The sequence below is a fragment of the Thalassophryne amazonica genome, chromosome 5 (assembly GCF_902500255.1).
Source record: "Thalassophryne amazonica chromosome 5, fThaAma1.1, whole genome shotgun sequence".
Taxonomy (NCBI): Eukaryota; Metazoa; Chordata; class Actinopteri; order Batrachoidiformes; family Batrachoididae; genus Thalassophryne; species Thalassophryne amazonica.
In genome coordinates this window covers 81803107-81824850 of record NC_047107.1, presented here as the reverse complement: position 1 = coordinate 81824850, position 21744 = coordinate 81803107, and the positions used below count along the sequence as shown (strand labels likewise).

Below are 21744 nucleotides of genomic sequence, written 5' to 3'. Positions count from 1 at the left end.
GAATCACTAAAGTAGTATTTAGTTTTGTTTAGTTTTTTAGTATTTCAATTTTGTTGGTTTGGAACCAAGATTTTGCTCGTTTAATAGTGTGCTTGGGGTCATTGTGTTGTTGAAACACCCATTTCAAGGGCATGTCCTCTTCAGCATAAGGCAACATGACCTCTTCAAGTATTCTGACATATCCAAACTGATCCATGATACCTGGTGTGCGATATATAGGCCCAACACCATAGTAGGAGAAACATGCCCATATCATGATGCTTGCACCACCATGCTTCACTGTCTTCACTGTGAACTGTGGCTTGAATTCAGAGTTTGGGGGTCGTCTCACAAACTGTCTGTGGCCCTTGGACCCAAAAAGAACAATTTTATTCTCATCAGTCCACAAAATATTCCTCCATTTCTCTTTAGGCCAATTGATGTGTTCTTTGGCAAATTGTAACCTCTTCTGTACGTCTTTTATTTAACAGAGGCACTTTGCGGGGGATTCTTGCAAATAAATTAGCTTCACACAGGCATCTTCTAACTGTCACAGCACTTACAGGTAACTCCAGACTGTCTTTGATCATCTTGGAGCTGATCAATGGGTGAGCCTTTGCCATTCTGGTTATTCTTCTATCCATTTTAATGGTTGTTTTCCATTTTCTTCCACGCATCTGTTTTTTTTGTCCATTTTAAAGCATTGGAGATCATTGTAGATGAACAGCCTATAATTTTTTTGCACCTGCGTATAAGTTTTCCCCTCTCCAATCAACTTTTTAATCAAACTACGCTGTTCTTCTGAACAATGTCTTGAACGTCCCATTTTCCTCAGGCTTTCAAAGAGAAAAGCATGTTCAGCAGGTGCTGGCTTCATCCTTAAATAGGGGACACCTGATTCACACCTGTTTGTTCCACAAAATTGACGAACTCACTGACTGAATGCCACACTACTATTATTGTGAACACCCCCTTTTCTACTTTTTTTTTTTTTTTTTTTACTAATAGCCCAATTTCATAGCCTTAAGAGTGTGCATATCATGAATTCTTGGCCTTGTTGGATTTGTGAGAATCTACTGAATCTACTGGTACCTTATTTCCCATGTAACAATAAGAAATACAAGTATACTCAAAATCTGGATTAATCTTTTTAGTCACATAGCACTACTATTATTCTGAACACTACTGTACCCAGTTCTTTCTTTGGTAGTACACGCATGCACAAGAGCATCCCTTTTGTGTGAGCGTGCTTGACAGAAGCAAGACCATTTAATTGAGCTAACTGACGGTGCTAGTTATTGTAACTAACACACACACACACACACACACACACACACACACACACACACACACACACACACACACACACACACACACACACACACACACACACACACACACACACACACACACTCCGGAGCTGATGTGATTTTTGGCTGGACTGAGGAACTACACACTTTTATGGAAGTCCAAAGTCAGTGCACAGCATCATGCACTACATGTCACAATTTGGACTTTAGCAGCAGTGGAACATCAAAATGTAAGTCCCTTTTCTGTTGTTTATAAATTAATAAAATATCAAATGACAAGAATCTATTTTAGCTGTTATATAAAACAAATAATGAATGTTTTTAAATTCTTTCAATGGAACGAATATTTAATTTGGTGAAAGCTGGAACATACCATTCAACTCAGCTTTGCTTGCTTGCTGAAAGTCGAGTCCCATTACGTGGAATAAAAAACAAAAAAACAACAACAAGCAATTTAATGTTGTACCTTTTGTTTCCACTGCAGTGACAACATATTCAAATCCACGGCACAGGCCAAACTGTGATATTTGTGTACCACTACACCCCTAAATATTACAGATGTCTGGGAATACTGGTCCATTGATAGACACAATTTGATTTTGTTTGCAGTTAATTTTATGCCATTTGGCATTGTGTACATTTATTTTCCTTCCATCTAATGGAGGAAATGCTGATGAGGCACTGATAATATTAACAAGAGTCATTGGGAGATGACATATCCCCCCGGTCCCCACAAAGCAGTAATACAAAGTGTCAGGGGATCACCCAAACACACCCTCATGCTAAACATGAATGAAATTGGTCAACTGGTTCTTGAGATATCACACTAACAAGGGTGGCAACAACAATATCATTTATATGTCACTGTGACCTTGAAATTGACCCCAAGATCACCATAATTGACTGGTGTCAGGGAATCACCCAAGTACATCCTTTTGCTAAACATGAATGAAATTGGTCAACTGGTTCTTGAGATATCGTGCTAACAAGTGAAAATGGATGAACCAGGGGGATAATAAAAGGGTTTTAAAGCCTGCCGCACACGGAGAGAAAGTGGCTGCATCCTAAGCCACTTATGGCTGGGGGCGCAGCCAATTCCTCTATGTGTGCAGCGGTGACGTTGCTGCACCATGATGTAGTGTGTTTGATTTTTTTCAGCCACGCCAGATCAGTGGAACAGTGTGTGCGCAGGTTGCACGTCCTCTGCCCTGTGCCGTCTGCGTAGCTGACCAATAGTGGCGGTTTCCAGAGGTACGTAATTTTAGCATGTCGTAACCTTATCAATTATAATCAGCTTGGTCAGTTTTCAGCATGTTGCACAACTGTGAATAACATAACATTTCTGTGAAATCACGTGCTTATACATGTGGTGCAACAACATCACCTCCGCACATGGACAGGAATTTGCTGCACCCCCGGCCATAAGTGGCCGAGGATGCAGATGATTTCTCTCTCGCATGCAGCAGGCTTTAGTCCGCATGACACACAAATTCTCTTGACAAACCAGACTTAACTTGTGCAGCACGGTGAGCATAGTGGTTAGCATTGTTGCCTCACAGCAGGAAGGCCATGGGTTCGATTCCCACCTGTGGTCTTTCTGTGTGGAGTTTCCATGTACTCCTCGTGTTTGCGTGGGTTTCCTCCAGGTGTTCCGGCTTCCTCCCACATCCAAAGACATACAGGTTAGGTGAACTGGAAACTTTGTAACTGTCCAGCTCTCCCTTGTAAAAGAGATCCCAATCTCAATGGGACTAACCCCGTTAAATAAAGGTTCAATTAATTAAATTAAACGTATCACATGAACAACTTCACTGTGGACAACAACTGTGGACAAAGAATAACTCTTCCCTTTTATGACTTTTAATAGATTTTGGCCCACTGAGTAATTGTTGTTGGCTTCCTGTTCACAGTGAGCCTGGGGCTCGAGTCTGTTATTAGCATTTGACCTTTTCAATTTTAGAATTTAGTTGGATTAAAGCCTCATTGGAACCAGACTGCTCTTGAAACAGAACTTTTCAGAGTGCTCAAATTTTCTGTCCTGAACTGCGGTTTCAATCTGCATTGGCTTTTCCATGGATTTAAATCACACACAGAGTCTGTCACTCACCCCCAGGTCTATTAGTGTTCTAACGGCGCTGTGTGCAGTCTCCTCAGAGCAGCTCTCTATAAGATGTGACACAAAGACACACACGCATCAAAAGAGACGGATATCCAATATAGAAAAACCAGGTCACCAGAAAAAGAGAACAAAGCCATTACCAGCGGGAGCATTGAATTCAATCTTTATACTGTCTTTTACTGAAAAGTGCCATTTGTGTAGTTTGACTGTCTTGAATGTTTCCAAGAAAAAAAACTGCATGTGATGTGAAAAAGGTAGCTGATCAGGGTTTTTTTTCCCCTCTGTACCTCTCACATGTACTGATTTAATGTGACAAATTACGTTTTTAATGCCACGGTGCAGAAAGAAATTAATCCTGTGTGTGGATGAGAGTACGTGTTGGTTGCTTACCGTACTGTTGTTTGTTCTTACTTGCTGTGTCACACAGATAGGAGTGTACTTTAGTTAGAAACTCAGCCTCTGCAGGAGGAAACATGAAAATGGGGACACGTATTATACTTTAAGAACAGTGGGGACAAAACCTACCAAGATGTTACATGGACTTCTCTTGGTTTAATGACAAACCAACAAATGTGTATAATTAAAGGTCCATTTAGGATGTCACTGTAAAAGGTTTAGGGTTAAAAATATACAAGAAAAAGAACAAATAAGTTGAAGAGGTATTCTTTTATTCTGAAGAAGAGCCTGGAGAACAATGCTTTTTATAAGGATCAAATTATAATGTAATCACATATAAGTTCAAGTCAAGAAACGTACAAATAACGCTAGAGATTTGTGATCATGCACACGAAATGATACTCTTCTCATTCACTGCTCTACCACTGAGTGTATCAGTGATTGTAAATTATCTGTGAATAACTGATGTGAACTAAAAATAAATAAATAAAATAAATAATATCATCCATCTAGGCTTCATGGTTGTTGAGCTATGCAAAAAAGTTTTTTGGATCACATTTTCCTTGCTTTTGACCTCTGACCTTTGATCAAACCACTCCAAAATCTAATTACCTCTAGATATCTATTCAAGTAATTGTTGCACCAAGTTCGATCCATCTAGACTTTTGGTTCTTGAGTTGCACACACACACAAAACTGTTTTTCAGACAATGTTGTCAGATTTAGGTCCTGTTTATGTTCCAGTCTATTTGTCCTCTTTTCTTTTCCCACTGTCTGCTCCGGTCTTGGATTAATAGTCATTTTATTTTTGTTACTTGTTAATTCTCATCCTTATTTGGTTCTCATTATTCTTTTTGTCCGTTGTTTTTATTGTCTTCTATGGTGTCAATTTTTGTATTATCCTCCATGTTGCCTTTTTTGCAACTTTATTTTCTTTATTACTTTTCATACTCTAGTCATTGTTCAGCCCTGTCTAGTTTTGTCCTGCCAACCTGTGTCTTCATTGTGTAATCATTAGTTTAGTCACTGGTTATCATATGTTGAATTATCTGTTTATTGACTTTTATCATTAGTGACTTCTGTTCTTGTTTGGTCTTAGCATTTATTTACTGGTTGTTTCCTTTTCGGTTTTTATCGTTGTTTCTTGGTGCAATTCGTTTCATATTAGTATTTTGTTCCGTCTTGGGTTTTTGATTTATCTTTGGTTGTCATGTCTCTTCATGGCTGTCATCGTGCACTTGCTCTGGTGACTTTGTGTCTTTCATCACTTTACTCTGGTTCTGTCTGCTTTGTGTTTTTCCCACCTCACCCTCTTTCACCTGCACTGCCCTGGCCCTCATCTTTCTGCCATGCCCCCTTTCTAGATCCTTTTCTCACAGGTGCGTTTCATTATCCAATCACTGCCTTCCTTTTTTAAGCTAAATGGTAAAATGAACTCAAAGCGATTTACAATAATGCCTCACATTCACCCCGATGTGAGGGGGCTGCCATACAAGGCGCTCACTACACACTGGGTGCAACTAGGTGATTAACCACCTTGCCCAATGGCCCTTAGTGATTTTCCGGTCAAGCTGAGATTTGAATCGAGGATCCTCTGGTCTCAAGCCCAACGCTTTAACCACTAGACCATCATCTCCCCCACAAGCTCTTTCAGTTCACTCTTTCCTTGCTCGTTTGTTGACCTTGTTCACCTACCAGGTCTTCATGTCAGTTCTGTTTTTGCCAAGCCGTGTCTTGATTCTGCTCTGCTTTTTGGATCTCACCTTTTGCCTCAGCGCTGATAACCCTGTTGGCTCATACTACCGAACTCTGCTTGTTTTTGACCGTGTCTTTTTGCCTCACCCCTGCCTGTTACCTTTGCCCCGTGGACTGCTTACCTATGTACCGTACCTTTGCATACATTAAAGATCCAGCTCTTTTTATCCACATGCCTCACCTGACAGTCTGCATATTGTGTCCAGCCTCTGTCTGTGCCTCACTTCCTCTCAGCCTGACAAATGTTTTCCTTAGTCTTATCACCTCTAGATATCTACGATCTATCTCGTATTTAAGTAATATTCCCCCTAAGTTTGAAGGATATGATTTGAGCTGTGTTTTTAAGTTATCTTGTCCATAGACACACGGACACACAGACACATGCCACTGAAACCAATACCCTCCTCACCACTTTACCAACACGCAGGGTAATAAAAATATAGCCGTGGCCAACTCATAAATGGGGAAAGAGGTGGAGGGGGGCAAAATCAACATGACCTGGGTGGGACAAATGAAGCCCAAATGCACCACCATCTCGTAGCTATCAAGAAAGCTAAGGCTAACAGGTTAACGTTTATTTGGGTGTTTTATTAACGCATATTTATGCAAGCTGAATGGTGATTTTCTTAACAGGTGGCTTGGGTACAGACATTAAAAACTGTGACTGGCATATTGCCTCAGCAATTGTGATACCATCAGTTGAGCTAATGACACAAAGGCATTGATATCTGCTAATGAAAGCAAATGGTGCTAACATACAAATTAATACTAAAACCGTACTCAAGGGAAATACCGGGGCACTAATATTTGAACTTCTCACCCTGTTCCTAAAGTCTAAGCCTGGATACCCCTCCTTAATGTGATGGAAGGATTTGTGAGCGCCAGTGATCCTGAGCGATCCTGAGTGTCTGGAGCATTGGCTCCTGGTGGGGGTTCCAATGCAAAGTGGTCCCAGGTGAGGAGACAGACTTAAGCCAGGCACCCATTGCTCAAATTTGACACCTGACTGTGTATGTTTTTGGCAAACAAACAACAAAAAAAGCTACTCAATCAGGTGAGACGGAAATTTTTTACATCTCGCTGGATCAGAATTGTTTTCCTTCATGCACTAATCCTATGGTGTTCCACTACTACATGACATTTTGTTGAAATCCATACACCAATGGAGTTGTGCTTACAAGACTCAAGGACAGACAGACAGGTGGATGCACACTGTGATCACTAAATACTCCCAAAACATCTACTTGGGAGAGGTATAAAAATACAGAGTTTAAACCCAACACAGACAGTGAATTAACTATCAACCAGTTCTGTTCCTACAATGGCTTGTTACTCTGATTTTGACTTATAGGCTGCTTCACATCAGTGTGCTACAGAGTAACTCCGTTTTCAGCATGGCTGTACATACAAATGTTACTCTGAGGTCTGTGGTTGTTGTTGGCACATCTGCTGTTAATGCTGTGATCTGTGATGAAGTAGTATAGAGGCAAGAACTGAACAAAATTGGAAAAATCTGAATTTTTAAAAATCTGCTCTGTTTCTCACTAAAATTGTAAACCTACAATTTCAAATAGCATTGCGTGAAATTAAGTTAATTTTGCACAATATGTAACATTCCAAAAATCAGGATGATTCTGTAAAAAAAAAAAAAAAAGAAAAAAAAAGTAATTCCTCATGCTGAAAACTGTTATACCCTCATCACGCATATGCCAATTGAGGCCAAATGGCATCAGAAAGACACATCCGGTCACAATGTGGAAATATTGAGGTGCAGTCTGAAGACCAATGGATGGCAGTCTGTGAACATCTACATATTTGGTCCCATTCGCTCGACTGTCCCGAGTGTGTTGCACATGATCAAAACATTCTTGGCACCACTGAGATGCAACGCACATCTGACGGCGGTCTACATACAGTTTTTGCATCATTTGATCGCAGTCTACGAGGTCTGTGAGAAAAGTAACTGACCTTTTTATTTTTTTCAAAAACTATATGGATTTGATTCATATGTTTTTACGTCAGCCAAGCTTGAACCTTCGTGCGCATGCGTGAGTTTTTCCACGCCTGTCGGTTGCGTCCTTTGCCTGTGGGCAGGCTTTGAGTGAGCACTGCTCCACCCCTCTCCTCGTTGTTTCATTGTGAGGAAATGGTGGAATGATTTGGGCTTTTTTCCATCAGAATTTTTTCAGAAACTATTAGAGACAAGCAGCTGGAAACCATTCGAAAAATTTATCTGGCTTTCAGTGAAAATTTTACGGGCTTCACAGAGAATAAGGACTGTTACTACAGCTTTAAGGACGCCCCACAACGGCGCACGGTGCGCCGCGCTCCGAGCCGCCATCGAGAGGCAGAAAACACCACAAATTATTAAAAAAATCATACATTGTGATTTCCTGATTTTTTTTTTAGATTATGTCTCTCACAGTGGACATGCACTAAGATGAAAATTTCAGACCCCTTCGTGATTTCTAAGTGGGAGAACTTGCAAAACCGCAGGGTATTCAAATACTTATTTTCCTCACTGTAAATCCCATGTGAAGTGCCGTTCCGCACCGATAATCCAACTGCAGTTGTGTTAAGATGCGTATCAAGTAAAATGACCACAAAAAAGAGTTAAAAAAAAAGAGAAGAAAAAGTCCACTGGCTGTGTCCAAAGAATGTTGCATACATTTGGGAAGTTGGCGCACTGCCAGCACAGTTCAGCAGCAGCTAGAGAGTCCAGCTGGACAAATAAAATCCAGCAATGCAAGTATATACTGATCAAACACGTAAAGGCACACGATCACTGACAGGTGTCAGCCTTTTTGTGCGCTCTCTGGATGGACAGCTCCTGTGCTTGCACACACACGCATGCACACGTGTGCCCCATGTGTGCACGCAGAGTGAATGGCACAGCCTTTATGAACACACTTACACACAGCTGAGCGAACATTTCAGCCACACACTCGCACACTGCTTTGATAACCTGTTCTACGCAGGCGGGCATGTGCGCATAGCGGCTCGTTCAGCCTTTATGAATACACACACACAGCTGAGCGAACTTTTCATCTGGCCACACTCAAATGCTGCTTGGATCACTTGTGCTATGCATGTACACACACGCACTCCATCATGTGAGAAACATACACTCCTGCCAGCGCACCCTCCTCCTGATGAGAGGTCAGTTTAGCGCTGGGAATGTGAGGATGAGCGAAGATTTGATTGAGTGGGTGAGTGAGTGGGTGGGTGGGTGAGTGACAGCTCCAATGTCTGTGCCATCTGACAGCAGTCTGTGCCATCTGATTGTTGTCTGAAATATATTTGGGCTGCATCCTGCAGGTGTGCACGAGGCAGTCTGGATGCGTTCTGACATGGTTGACCACGCCTCTTTTCCTCCCGACTGCATCCGGATTATGACCAGATTATGACCATATTTGCTGTGTTGGCCTGGTTCCTGCACATTCTTGCTATGTGTGACGGGGGCTTTAGTTAATGCAACTTAAGCTAGATGTAAGCAAGACCCTCTCTCCACCCGAGACACTTCTTTAAAACAACGACTGGTGTTGGTTTTTGTCTTTTTGACCATAATTACTTCAACAAAAATCTGATACAGAAGCAGAAGTAGTCAGTCCTCAGACTCAGACAACTTTATTGATCCCTGAAAGGGCAATTTATTTCACACCCAATTACCTCAGACAGCAATTAATCCACAGTTATTACAAGTTGAACGTAATAATGGCACACATTAGAATTGAAACAACCGCACATATACATTTAATTGTTTATGTATGCTAAACTGGGCAGAACGGTGGATTAGTGGTTACCACTGTTGCCTCACAGTGAGGAGGTCATGGGTTCGATTCCCGCCTGTGACCTTTCTGTGTAGAGTCTGCATGTTCTCCTCGTGTTTAAGTGGGTTTCCTCCCACATCCAAAGACATGCAGGTTAGGTGGATTGGGATCTTTAAATTGTCTGTAGGTGTGCGGGTGGGTGTGAATATGTTTGTTTGTGGCCCTGTGACAGACTGGCGTCCTGTCCTGGGTGTACCCCGCCTCGCGCTCTATGACTATTGGGATAGGCTCCAGCCCCCCGTGACCCTTAATTGGATTAAGTGGTTGAAGATGAGTGTGTGTGTGTGTGTATATATGCTAAACTTTGAAACAGTATGTCATCCGAATTGAAGAAATGTGGGGGGGGGGGGGCACAGCAATGCGTGGTAGCACATACAGCTTGGGGGGGGGGGGAGTTGCTGCAACTAAAGCCGCGCTGCGCCCCGGAGGGGGAAGGGAGTGGTTTGAGTCGGGGCCAGGATGGGGTGGGGGATGAGAACAGGAACACAAAGGAGGGGTAGGGGGTGGGAGCATGCGTATCAGTCACTGTCCATGTGTGAGTGGCAGATGAGTTAATTTTATGTCAGTTTCTGTCCGTGTGTGCTGGAGTTGCAAAGGATAAGAAGGCAGCTGAATGGATCACCAAGGCCGTAGAAATTCTTCTGGAGGAAAACAGCAGGGCATTTTGACCTTCAGAGGCTGATAAGCCTGCCATGCTTATGGTTGAGCAGAGAAAACACATCTGCAGCTCTCATGAAGAACCAAATCCAATTTGTGAGTATTCTCTGGTCTCCGACATTCTCCTTTGCAAGGCGTACATTTGCTCCGAGATGTTATCCAACTTACGTCTAAGTTCAAGGACTAACGCAGTCTGAGAATGTATCGCCTTGCCCAAATCATTAATCATGACGGACAAGTAAGGTGTCGTGGTTCTGGTGGCAGCCATCTTGCCAATTCTCCGGTAGGTCAGGGCACCACATAAACAAGAAGTACCAGCCCTCCTATGATAAAACCAAATATAAATAAATCTTCGACATCCTCCACAGAAAGTGGCACCAAGCATGCGACACTCCATTTCTCCCAAAGGTCAAGAACATAGCCCACAGGGTAGGTTCCATCTGGGCACGCAGGGCCCCCCATTCCTGATTTCCTTCTTGAAAAAATGGCATCAATAGCGTTCTGAAACCAGATGATCAATTCCATGGTTAATCCAATATAGTTTGAAGAATTCACAGTCCAGTGAAGTAGGGACTTTGAAGGTTGGAGGAGAGAGGAGGAGATGTGACCACCCTTACCGGAGTCTCAAGCACAAAAGGCTTGGGACACAAAAAGGCCTGTCTTGGCCCTGAAGTACACACCTGAACCTTAACCTCAGTCAATATCATGTGCTGGTAAGATGACAGAGCTAACTGCTCAGATACAAAAAATACAAACAAATATAAAATCTCTCCAGTCTTTTGTGAGATTTCACATTGTTATATAATACCCCATTCTCCCATCACAAGGCCCAGGGCTCTCCATGTGAAATTCTGCCTGAAGATGCACGAGCTTGGCCAGTATCATGTAAATCGGAATGCCAATTTCAATAAAATATCTAATTTCATCACAAATAAAAAATATATCACAAATAACTCACCTGATTGTGTCCATGTTTGTCCTTTTCCGTGTAATTATATCCACCAAGGACGTAATAAAATTATTGGTGTTTATTTATTTATTTGTCCGTGTGTCTGTTAGCAGGATTATGTCAAAACTACTGCACCGATTTGGACAAAATTTTCACCAGATAGATATTAGGGCAAGGAAGACTCCATTAAATTTTTTAGGTGGTTGAGATCCGGATCCAGATTCTGGATCAAGTTTCAATTTATATAGGCTTTGAAGGATTACTGTTAGCAGGATTACGTCACAACTATTTCACAGATTCTCAGCAAATTTGCACCACAGATAGATATTAGGGCATGGAAGACTGTACTGAATTTTGGAGGTGATCCAGATCCAGATTCTGGCTCAGGATTCCACTTTATAGGCTTTTAAGGATTACATCAAAACTACTTCACTGATTCTCACCGAATTTGCCCCACAGATAGCTATTAGGGCATGGAAGACTCCACTGAATTTTGGGGGTGATTTGGATCCAGACTGGCGGATGTCAGTAGTCAGGCTGCTCTTGTTTAATTTAATTTCAGGTGGGAGTTTAAACAACTTTCTGCAAAAAAAGGGGGCTGATGCTTGGCCCTGGGGCATATCCAATACTGAGACATGCTTTCAATATGTGTGCCATTTTAAATTCTTCAAGACTTGAAGAACCTGTCAAAACTCCGTTCATAGCTTATTGCCTATTCTTTCTTTAAACATTTCCTTAATATTCTCTATAAAATAAACTGAACAAAGTCAATGAGCTCTGCTGCCTCAGCTAAGGAACAGACTACTTTTTACAAATCCATCATCTCAGCATTGAAGGCGCCTCAGAATTTTTAAACTTTCACACAAATATTTCACACCAGTATTATGCATAACAGGCTTCAAGCAAACTAAAACCATTTTAGCATAAACACCTCACCTATTCATCTTTGCACTGTATTGAATAAGTTAGGTGTCAGTCACAGTATGCACAAATGAAGGAGTATCTAGAGGTTCCCTGTTCATGCTTTAACCACAACACTAATCAAAGATAGGCTCTCTGCCTTTCACATACTTGGCAGAGGTGTGTGTAGGAGGTCGAGGCAAGCGGTGGTGCGGCACAGTGCACTGAGATATCCAGCCAACATACTGCAGAGAAAGAAGAGCATCTCTGGACACTGACTTGGCTGGCTCAACTAGAAGAAAGTGCAAGAAAGAATAAGTGTAAAATATCATGAATAGGAATATAAAACTGTGCATGCATGCATGAACTACACCTTAGGCATTTCCTCAGTCAAATCATTAGAAACTTAGAATGTTAAATGGACTGCAGTTCTACAACACTTTCCCATTTGTTGCAGACACTATAAGTGCTTTACAATGGTGCCCCCCCTCACATCATCTACAAGAAACAACATTCTCTGTCCTTGGATCTACATAACCGATGAGACCTTCACAGACAGAAGTGTATTATTGCTGAAATGAGCTCAGTGTCCTTTTGTGGCTTAGAGCAGAAGGCCCGTGTCAACAAGAGGAGAGTACTGCCTGTCTCCTCGAAGATGAAGGCCAAGCATCAGCAACCCCTCCCTAACAGGGGTCAACGACCTTCCACTGGACAGATTTGACAGTTAAGACATGGTGGGAGGGAGAGCTGGAGTGAATATGAGGAAAGAGAATAGCATTTGGTGAAAGACACAACTGGGTAGGAAAAAAAAAACATTTTAATAAGCTGAAGGCATTAAAATAGTTTAATACAAGGTCTGTCAATAAAGTATAGGTCCTTTTTATTTTTTTCAAAAACTATATGGATTTCATTCATATGTTTTTACGTCAGGCATGCTTGAACCCTCGTGCGCATGCGTGAGTTTTTCCACGCCTGTCGGTGACGTCATTCGCCTGTGAGCACTCCTTGTGGGAGGAGTCATCCAGCCCCTCGTCGGAATTCCTTTGTCTGAGAAATTGCTCAGAGACTGGCGCTTTGTTTGATCTAAATTTTTTCTAAACCTGTGAGACACATCGAAGTGGACACGGTTCGAAAAATTAAGCTGGTTTTCGGTGAAAATTTTAACGGCTGATGAGAGATTTTGAGGTGATACTGTCGCTTTAAGGACTTCCCACGGTGCGAGACATCGCGCAGCGGTCCCAGGCGCCGTTGTCAGCCTGTTTCAAGCTGAAAACCTCCACATTTCAGGCTCTATTGATCCAGGACGTCGGGAGAGAACAGAGAAGTTTCAGAAGAAGTCGGTTTCAGCATTTTATCCGGATATTCCACTGTTAAAGGAGATTTTTTTTAATGAAAGACGTTCGGACGGATTGCAGCGTCGGCTCGCAGCCGCTGCGACGCTCCGCCACTGGAAAAACACCTCTGTTGGAAGCCTTAAGGACAAGTTGGAACATGTCCAGCTGTTAAACAATTTCTCATATACTCACTCCACTGAAAGCCATCAAAAGCCGCCTGGATTTTACAAATGGTTATCAACACGGAGGTGTTTTTCCTGTGCCGCCGCACCGCGCCGGCTGCGTCCCGACGCGCGGACCCGTCCGCACGTCTTTCATTAAAAAAAATCTCCTTTAACAGTGGAATATCCGGATAAAATGCTGAAACCGACTTCTTCTGAAACTTCTCTGTTCTCTCACGACGTCCTGGATCAATAGAGCCTGAAATGTGGAGGTTTTCACCTTGAAACAGGCTGACGACAGCGCCTGGGACCGCTGCGCGACGTCTCGCACCGTGGGAAGTCCTTAAAGCGACAGTATCACCTCAAAATCTCTCATCAGCTGTTAAAATTTTCACCGAAAACCAGCTTAATTTTTCAAACCGTGTCCACTTCGATGTGCCTCACAGGTTTAGAAAAAATTTTGATCAAACAAAACGCCAGTCTCTCAGCAACTTCTCAGACAAAGGAATTCCGACGAGGGGCTGGACGACTCCTCCCACAAGGAGTGCTCACAGGCGAATGACGTCACCGACAGGAGTGGAAAATCTCACGCATGCGCACGAGGGTTCAAGCATGTCTGACGTAAAAACATATGAATCCATATAGTTTTTGAAAAAAATAAAAAGGACCTATACTTTATTGACAGCCCTCGTATACTCTGGCAGCAGAGGCTCATGCATTATTAAGATAGCATAAATGAGAAGACGACATGTTTGAATCTCAGCATGCAGGGAATAATGACGACAGGCCAACCAATGTCATACAACACACTGGGTGCCGCATGCTATAGGTAGAAACAATGTCGTCTACACATGCAACATAATATCAATCAATCAATCAATCAACTTTTTTCTTGTATAGCGCCAAATCACAACAAACAGTTGCCCCAAGGCGCTCCACATTGCAAGGCAAGGCCATACAATAATTATGAAACACAGTCTACGTCTAAAGCAACATAACCAAGGGATGGTCCAGGGTCACCCGATCCAGCCCTAACTATAAGCCTTAGCGAAAAGGAAAGTTTTAAGCCTAATCTTAAAAGTAGAGAGGGTATCTGTCTCCCTGATCTGAATTGGGAGCTGGTTCCACAGGAGAGGAGCCTGAAAGCTGAAGGCTCTGCCTCCCATTCTACTCTTACAAACCCTAGGAACTACAAGTAAGCCCGCAGTCTGAGAGCGAAGCGCTCTAATGGGGTAATATGGTACTATGAGGTCCCTAAGATAAGATGGGACCTGATTATTCAAAACCTTATAAGTAAGAAGAAGAATTTTAAATTCTATTCTAGCATTAACAGGAAGCCAATGAAGGGAGGCCAACACGGGTGAGATATGCTCTCTCCTGCTAGTCCCCGTCAGTACTCTAGCTGCAGCATTCTGAACCAACTGAAGGCTTTTTAGGGAACTTTTAGGACAACCTGATAATAATGAATTACAATAGTCCAGCCTAGAGGAAACAAATGCATGAATTAGTTTTTCAGCATCACTCTGAGACAAGACCTTTCTGATTTTAGAGATATTGCGTAAATGCAAAAGGCAGTCCTACATATTTGTTTAATATGCGCTTTGAATGACATATCCTGATCAAAATAACTCCAAGATTTCTCACAGTATTACTAGAGATCAGGGAAATGCCATCCAGAGTAACGATCTGGTTAGACACCGTGCTTCTAAGATTTGTGGGGCCAAGTACAATAACTTCAGTTTTATCTGAGTTTAAAAGCAGGAAATTAGAGGTCATCCATGTCTTTATGTCTGTAAGACAATCCTGCAGTTTAGCTAATTGGTGCGTATCCTCTGGCTTCATGGATAGATAAAGCTGGGTATCATCTGCGTAACAATGAAAATTTAAACAATACCGTCTAATAATACTGCCCAAGGGAAGCATGTATAAAGTGAATAAAATTGGTCCTAGCACAGAACCTTGTGGAACTCCATAATTAACTTTAGTCTGTGAAGAAGATTCCCCATTTACATGAACAAACTGTAATCTATTAGACAAATATGATTCAAACCACCGCAGCGCAATGCCTTTAATACCTATGACATGCTCTAATCTCTGTAATAAAATTTTATGGTCAACAGTATCAAAAGCAGCACTGAGGTCCAACAGAACAAGCACAGAGATAAGTCCACTGTCCGAAGCCATAAGAAGATCATTTGTAACCTTCACTAATGCTGTTTCTGTACTATGATGAATTCTAAAACCTGACTGAAACTCTTCAAATAGACCATTCCTCTGCAGGTGATCAGTTAGCTGTTTTACAACTACCCTCTCAAGAATCTTTGAGAGAAAAGGAAGGTTGGAGATTGGCCTATAATTAGCTAAGATAGCTGGGTCAAGTGATGGCTTTTTAAGTAATGGTTTAATTACTGCCACCTTAAAGGCCTGTGGTACATAACCAACTAACAAAGATAGATTGATCATATTTAAGATTGAAGCATTAAATAATGGTAGGACTTCCTTGAGCAGCCTGGCAGGAATGGGGTCTAATAAGCATGTTGATGGTTTGGATGAAGTAACTAATGAAAATAACTCAGACAGAACAATCGGAGAGAAAGAGTCTAACCAAATACCGGCATCACTGAAAGCAGCCAAAGATAACGATACATCTTTGGGATGGTTATGAGTAATTTTTTCTCTAATAGTCAAAATTTTGTTAGCAAAGAAAGTCATGAAGTCATTACTAGTTAAAGTTAATGGAATACTCAGCTCAATAGAGCTCTGACTCTTTGTCAGCCTGGCTACAGTGCTGAAAAGAAACCTGGGGTTGTTCTTATTTTCTTCAATTAGTGATGAGTAGAAAGATGTCCTAGCTTCACGAAGGGCTTTCTTATAGAGCAACAAACTCTTTTTCCAGGCTAAGTGAAGATCTTCTAAATTAGTGAGACGCCATTTCCTCTCCAACTTACGGGTTATCTGCTTTAAGCTACGAGTTTGTGAGTTATACCACGGAGTCAGACACTTCTGATTTAAAGCTCTCTTTTTCAGAGGAGCTACAGCATCCAAAGTTGTCTTCAATGAGGATGTAAAACTATTGACAAGATACTCTAACTCCCTTACAGAGTTTAGGTAGCTACTCTGCTCTGTGTTGGTATATGACATTAGAGAACATAAAGAAGGAATCATATCCTTAAACCTAGTTACAGCGCTTTCTGAAAGACTTCTAGTGTAATGAAACTTATTCCCCACTGCAGGGTAGTCCATCAGGGTAAATGTAAATGTTATTAAAAAATGATCAGACAAAAGGGAGTTTTCAGGGAATACTGTTAAGTCTTCTATTTCCATACCATAAGTCAGAACAAGATCTAAAATATGATTAAAGTGGTGGGTGGACTCATTTACTTTTTGAGCAAAGCCGATAGAGTCTAATAATAGATTAAATGCAGTGTTGAGGCTGTCATTCTCAGCATCTGTGTGGATGTTAAAATCGCCCACTATAATTATCTTATCTGAGCTAAGCACTAAGTCAGACAAAAGGTCTGAAAATTCACAGAGAAACTCACAGTAACGACCAGGTGGACAATAGATAATAACAAATAAAACTGGTTTTTGGGACTTCCAATTTGGATGGACAAGACTAAGATACAAGCTTTCAAATGAATTAAAGCTCTGTCTAGGTTTTTGATTAATTAATAAGCTGGAATGGAAGATTGCTGCTAATCCTCCGCCCCGGCCCGTGCTACGAGCATTCTGACAGTTAGTGTGACTCGGGGGTGTTGACTCATTTAAACTAACATATTCATCCTGCTGTAACCAAGTTTCTGTTAGGCAGAATAAATCAATACGTTGATCAATTATTATATCATTTACCAACAGGGACTTAGAAGAAAGAGACCTAATGTTTAATAGACCACATTTAACTGTTTTAGTCTGTGGTGCAATTGAAGGTGCTATATTATTTTTTCTTTTTGAATTTTTATGCTTAAATAGATTTTTGCTAGTTATTGGTGGTCTGAGAGCAGGCACCGTCTCTACGGGGATGGGGTAATAGGGGGATGGCAGGGGGAGAGAAGCTGCAGAGAGGTGTATAAGACCACAGCTCTGCCTCCTGGTCCCAACGCTAGACAGTCACAGTTTGGAGGATCCCAAAAAATTGGCCAGATTTCTAGAAATGAGAGCTGCTCCCTCTAAAGTGGGATGGATGCCGTCTCTCCTAACAAGACCAGGTTTTCCCCAGAAGCTTTGCCAATTATCAATGAAGCCCACCTCATTTTTTGGACACCACTCAGACAGCCAGCAATTCAAGGAGAACATGCGGCTAAACATGTCACTCCCGGTCTGATTGGGGAGGGGCCCAGAGAAAACAACAGAGTCCGACATTGTTTTTGCAAAGTTACACACCGATTCAATGTTAATTTTAGTGACCTCCGATTGGCGTAACCGAGTGTCATTACTGCCGACGTGAATTACAATCTTACCAAATTTACGCTTAGCCTTAGCCAGCAATTTCAAATGTCCTTCGATGTCGCCTGCTCTGGCCCCCGGAAGACAATTGACAATGGTTGCTGGTGTCGCTAACTTCACATTTCTCAAAACAGAGTCGCCAATAACCAGAGTTTGATCCTCGGCGAGTGTATCGTCGAGTGGGGAAAAACGGTTAGAGATGTTGACGGTGTACACGGGGCTTCTGTTTAGGGCTACGCTTCCTCCTCACAGTCACCCAGTCAGCCTGCCTTCCCGACTGCACGGGGTCTGCCAGGGGGGAACTAACGGCAGCTAAGCTACCTTGGTCCGCACCGACTACAGGGGCCTGGCTAGCTGTAGAATTTTCCACGGTGCGGAGCCGAGCCTCCAATTCGCCCAGCCTGGCCTCCAAAGCTACGAATAAGCTGCACTTATTACATGTACCGTTACTGCTAAAAGAGGCAGAGGAATAACTAAACATTTCACACCCAGAGCAGAAAAGTACGGGAGAGACAGGAGAAGCCGCCATGCTAAAACGGCTAAGAGCTAGTAGCTACGCTAAGCTAGCGGATTCCCAAACAGGGAATCCGACACTAGACAGGCTGTGGAGCAGCACAGGTAACGCACGACAACAGTGCTAAAATAAAATAAAAATCCACTAGACAGGCTGTGGAGCAGCACAGGTAACGCACAACAACAGTGCTAAAAAATAAAATAAAATAAAAATAAAAATCCACTGGACAGGCTGTGGAGCAGCACAGGTAACGCACGACAACAGTGCTAAAATAAAATAAAAATCCACTAGACAGGCTGTGGAGCAGCACAGGTAACGCACAACAACAGTGCTAAAAAATAAAATAAAATAAAAATAAAAATCCACTGGACAGGCTGTGGAGCAGCACAGGTAACGCACAACAACAGTGCTAAAAAATAAAATAAAATAAAAATAAAAATCCACTGGACAGGCTGTGGAGCAGCACAGGTAACGCACGACAACAGTGCTAAAACAAAATAAAAATCCACTAGACAGGCTGTGGAGCAGCACAGGTAACGCACGACAACAGTGCTAAAACAAAATAAAAATCCACTAGACAGGCTGTGGAGCAGCACAGGTAACGCACGACAACAGTGCTAAAACAAAATAAAAATCCACTAGACAGGCTGTGGAGCAGCACAGGTAACGCACGACAACAGTGCTAAAACAAAATAGAAATCCACTAGACAGGCTGTGGAGCAGCACAGGTAACGCACGACAACAGTGCTAAAACAAAATAAAAATCCACTAGACAGGCTGTGGAGCAGCACAGGTAACGCACAACAACAGTGCTAAAACAAAATAAAAATCCACTAGACAGGCTGTGGAGCAGCACAGGTAACGCACGACAACAGTGCTAAAACAAAATAAAAATCCACTAGACAGGCTGTGGAGCAGCACATTTGAGGTAATATCTACCTCAAATGGTCAGATTTCTTAACGTTAAAAAAACAAATATAAACAACAACTGCAGATTATTTTAAAGTGACAATACAGATTCAGTGAATTTGTTACTGCGCATGCAACACAACAAGTAGGTATTTTCATGACAGTGAAATTCACCCTACACATCTGTTCACTATTTTTGGGGTTAATGTGGCATGCATAGGGTTGGGTATCAAGAACTGGTTCTTTTCTGGTATCGTCAATAAATGATTCGATCCACCGACATCAATAGCCTTTTTGCTTAACGATTCCCTTATCAGTGCTTCAGAGCAGCCTTTGGTTTTGGGGGTGTTTGTCGAGAAAATGATCATGTCTCTTTGTTGATTACAGAACCCCTGCAGGGTCTGTAATCAACTGTTTCTGCAGCGCGGTTCTTCTTTGAGGCTTGAAGCAATGAAACATTGATCCGATTCACTGCTTCGTTTTATTAGTTGGATGGATGGATGGATGGATGGATAGATAGATAGATAGATACTGTAGTGTTCAGAATAATAGATGTGCTGTGTGACTAAAAAGATTAATCCAGGTTTTGAGTATATTTCTTATTGTTACATGGGAAACAAGGTACCACTATATTCAGTAGATTCTCACAAATCCAACAAGACCAAGCATTCATGATATGCACACTCTTAAGGCTATGAAATTGGGCTATTGGTAAAAAAAAAAAGTAGAAAAGGGGGTGTTCACAATAATAGTAGCATCTGCTGTTGACACTACAAACTCAAAACTATTATGTTAAAACTGCTTTTTTAGCAATCCTTTGAATCACTAAACTAGTATTTAGTTGTATAACCACAGTTTTTCATGATTTCTTCACATCTGCGAGGCATGGAGTTAACCAACTTGTGGCACCTTTCAGCTGTTATTCCACTCCAAGATTCTTTAACAACATTCCACAATTCATTCACATTTCTTGGTTTTGCTTCAGAAACAGCTTTTTTGATGTCACCACACAAGTTCTCTATTGGATTTAGGTCTGGGGATTGGGCAGGCCACTCCAAAACATTAATTTTGTGTGCTTGGGGTCATTGTCTTGTTGAAACACCCATTTCAAGGGCATGTCCTCTTCAGCATAAGGCAACATGACCTCTTCAAGTATTTTGATATATCAAAACATCCATGATACTTGGTATGCGATATATAGGCCCAACACCATAGTAGGAGAAACATGCCAATATCATGATGCTTGCACCACCATGCTTCACTGTCTTCACTGTGAACTGTGGCTTGAATTCAGAGTTTGGGGGTCATCTCACAAACTGTCTGCGGCCCTTGGACCCAAAAAGAACAATTTTACTCTCATCAGTCCACAAAATATTCTTCCATTTCTCTTTAGGCCAGTTGATGTGTTCTTTGGTAAATTGTAACCTCTTCTGCACGTCTTTTATTTAACAGAGGGACTTTGCGGGGGATTCTTGCAAATAAATTAGCTTCACACAGGCGTCTTCTAACTGTCACAGCACTTACAGGTAACTCCAGACTGTCTTTGATCATCCTGGAGCTGATCAGTGGGTGAGCCTTTGCCATTCTGGTTGTTGTTCTATCCATTTTTGTGATTGATTTCCATTTTCTTCCACACGTCTCTGGTTTTTTTGTCCATTTTAAAGCATTGGAGATCATTGCAGATGAACGGCCTATAATTTTTTGCACCTGCGTATAAGTTTTCCCCTCTCCAATCAACTTTTTAATCAAACTACGCTGTTCTTCTGAACAATGTCTTGAACGTCCCATTTTCCTCAGGCTTTCAAAGAGAAAAGCATGTTCAACAGGTGCTGGCTTCATCCTTAAATAGGGGACACCTGATTCACACCTGTTTGTTCCACAAAATTGATGAACTCACTGACTGTGTTGGGAAAGTGTAGTGACACGGACCCACAACAGGGGGCGTAAATGAACGGACAATGAAAGAGTCGAATATGAACACTTTACTGCTGTGAATGAGCACAACCACAATACAGAGGAATGTGAAATTCTGCAAATAGTCAATCACAAGGGTGACGTGTGGGCAGGCTCGAGGATAGAAGACGTCTGTCCTGAGAAGAACCGGAACCACACGATTTCCTCCGCCACAGAACCCGGAGAATACTGGAGCCGCCAAGTCGAGTCCCCAGGTGGCCACCGTCTCCGAATGTCGGATCTGGTACTGCTGGCAAGGAGCAGAGACAATAAGATGTGGGTGTGTGCACACCCAGTAACAACAATGATGGAGAGTCCACCTCCACCTCTAACACACACTCGTGCAGCTCCTGTCTCAACACTTATCTGGTGGGGGTGTAAAGCAAAGCTGTCGCCGGTCACGCCAATCTCCAGATAAAACACTCCGCAGGAAAACAACTGCAAAAACGAGTTTACTAAACAAAGTCAGTACGGCACAGATCAAGGCTGAGAATGTTACCTTAACAGGTCGACGATATCTCGGCAATGAGGTGGAG

The 21744-nt window shown here is 42.1% G+C and overlaps 1 protein-coding gene across 1 annotated transcript in view; it reads right to left on the bottom strand.

The window, feature by feature from the left end:
- gpat2 (glycerol-3-phosphate acyltransferase 2, mitochondrial) overlaps nt 1–21744 on the bottom strand; it is a 174329-nt gene that overhangs the window by 29405 nt on the left and 123180 nt on the right. Inside the window, exons 19-21 of the mRNA XM_034170671.1 lie at nt 12066–12186; nt 3799–3867; nt 3397–3452 (exon numbers count right to left, since the gene is read on the bottom strand). Coding sequence (XP_034026562.1) covers nt 3397–3452; nt 3799–3867; nt 12066–12186 — 246 coding nt within the window. The remainder of the gene's footprint in view (nt 1–3396; nt 3453–3798; nt 3868–12065; nt 12187–21744) is intronic.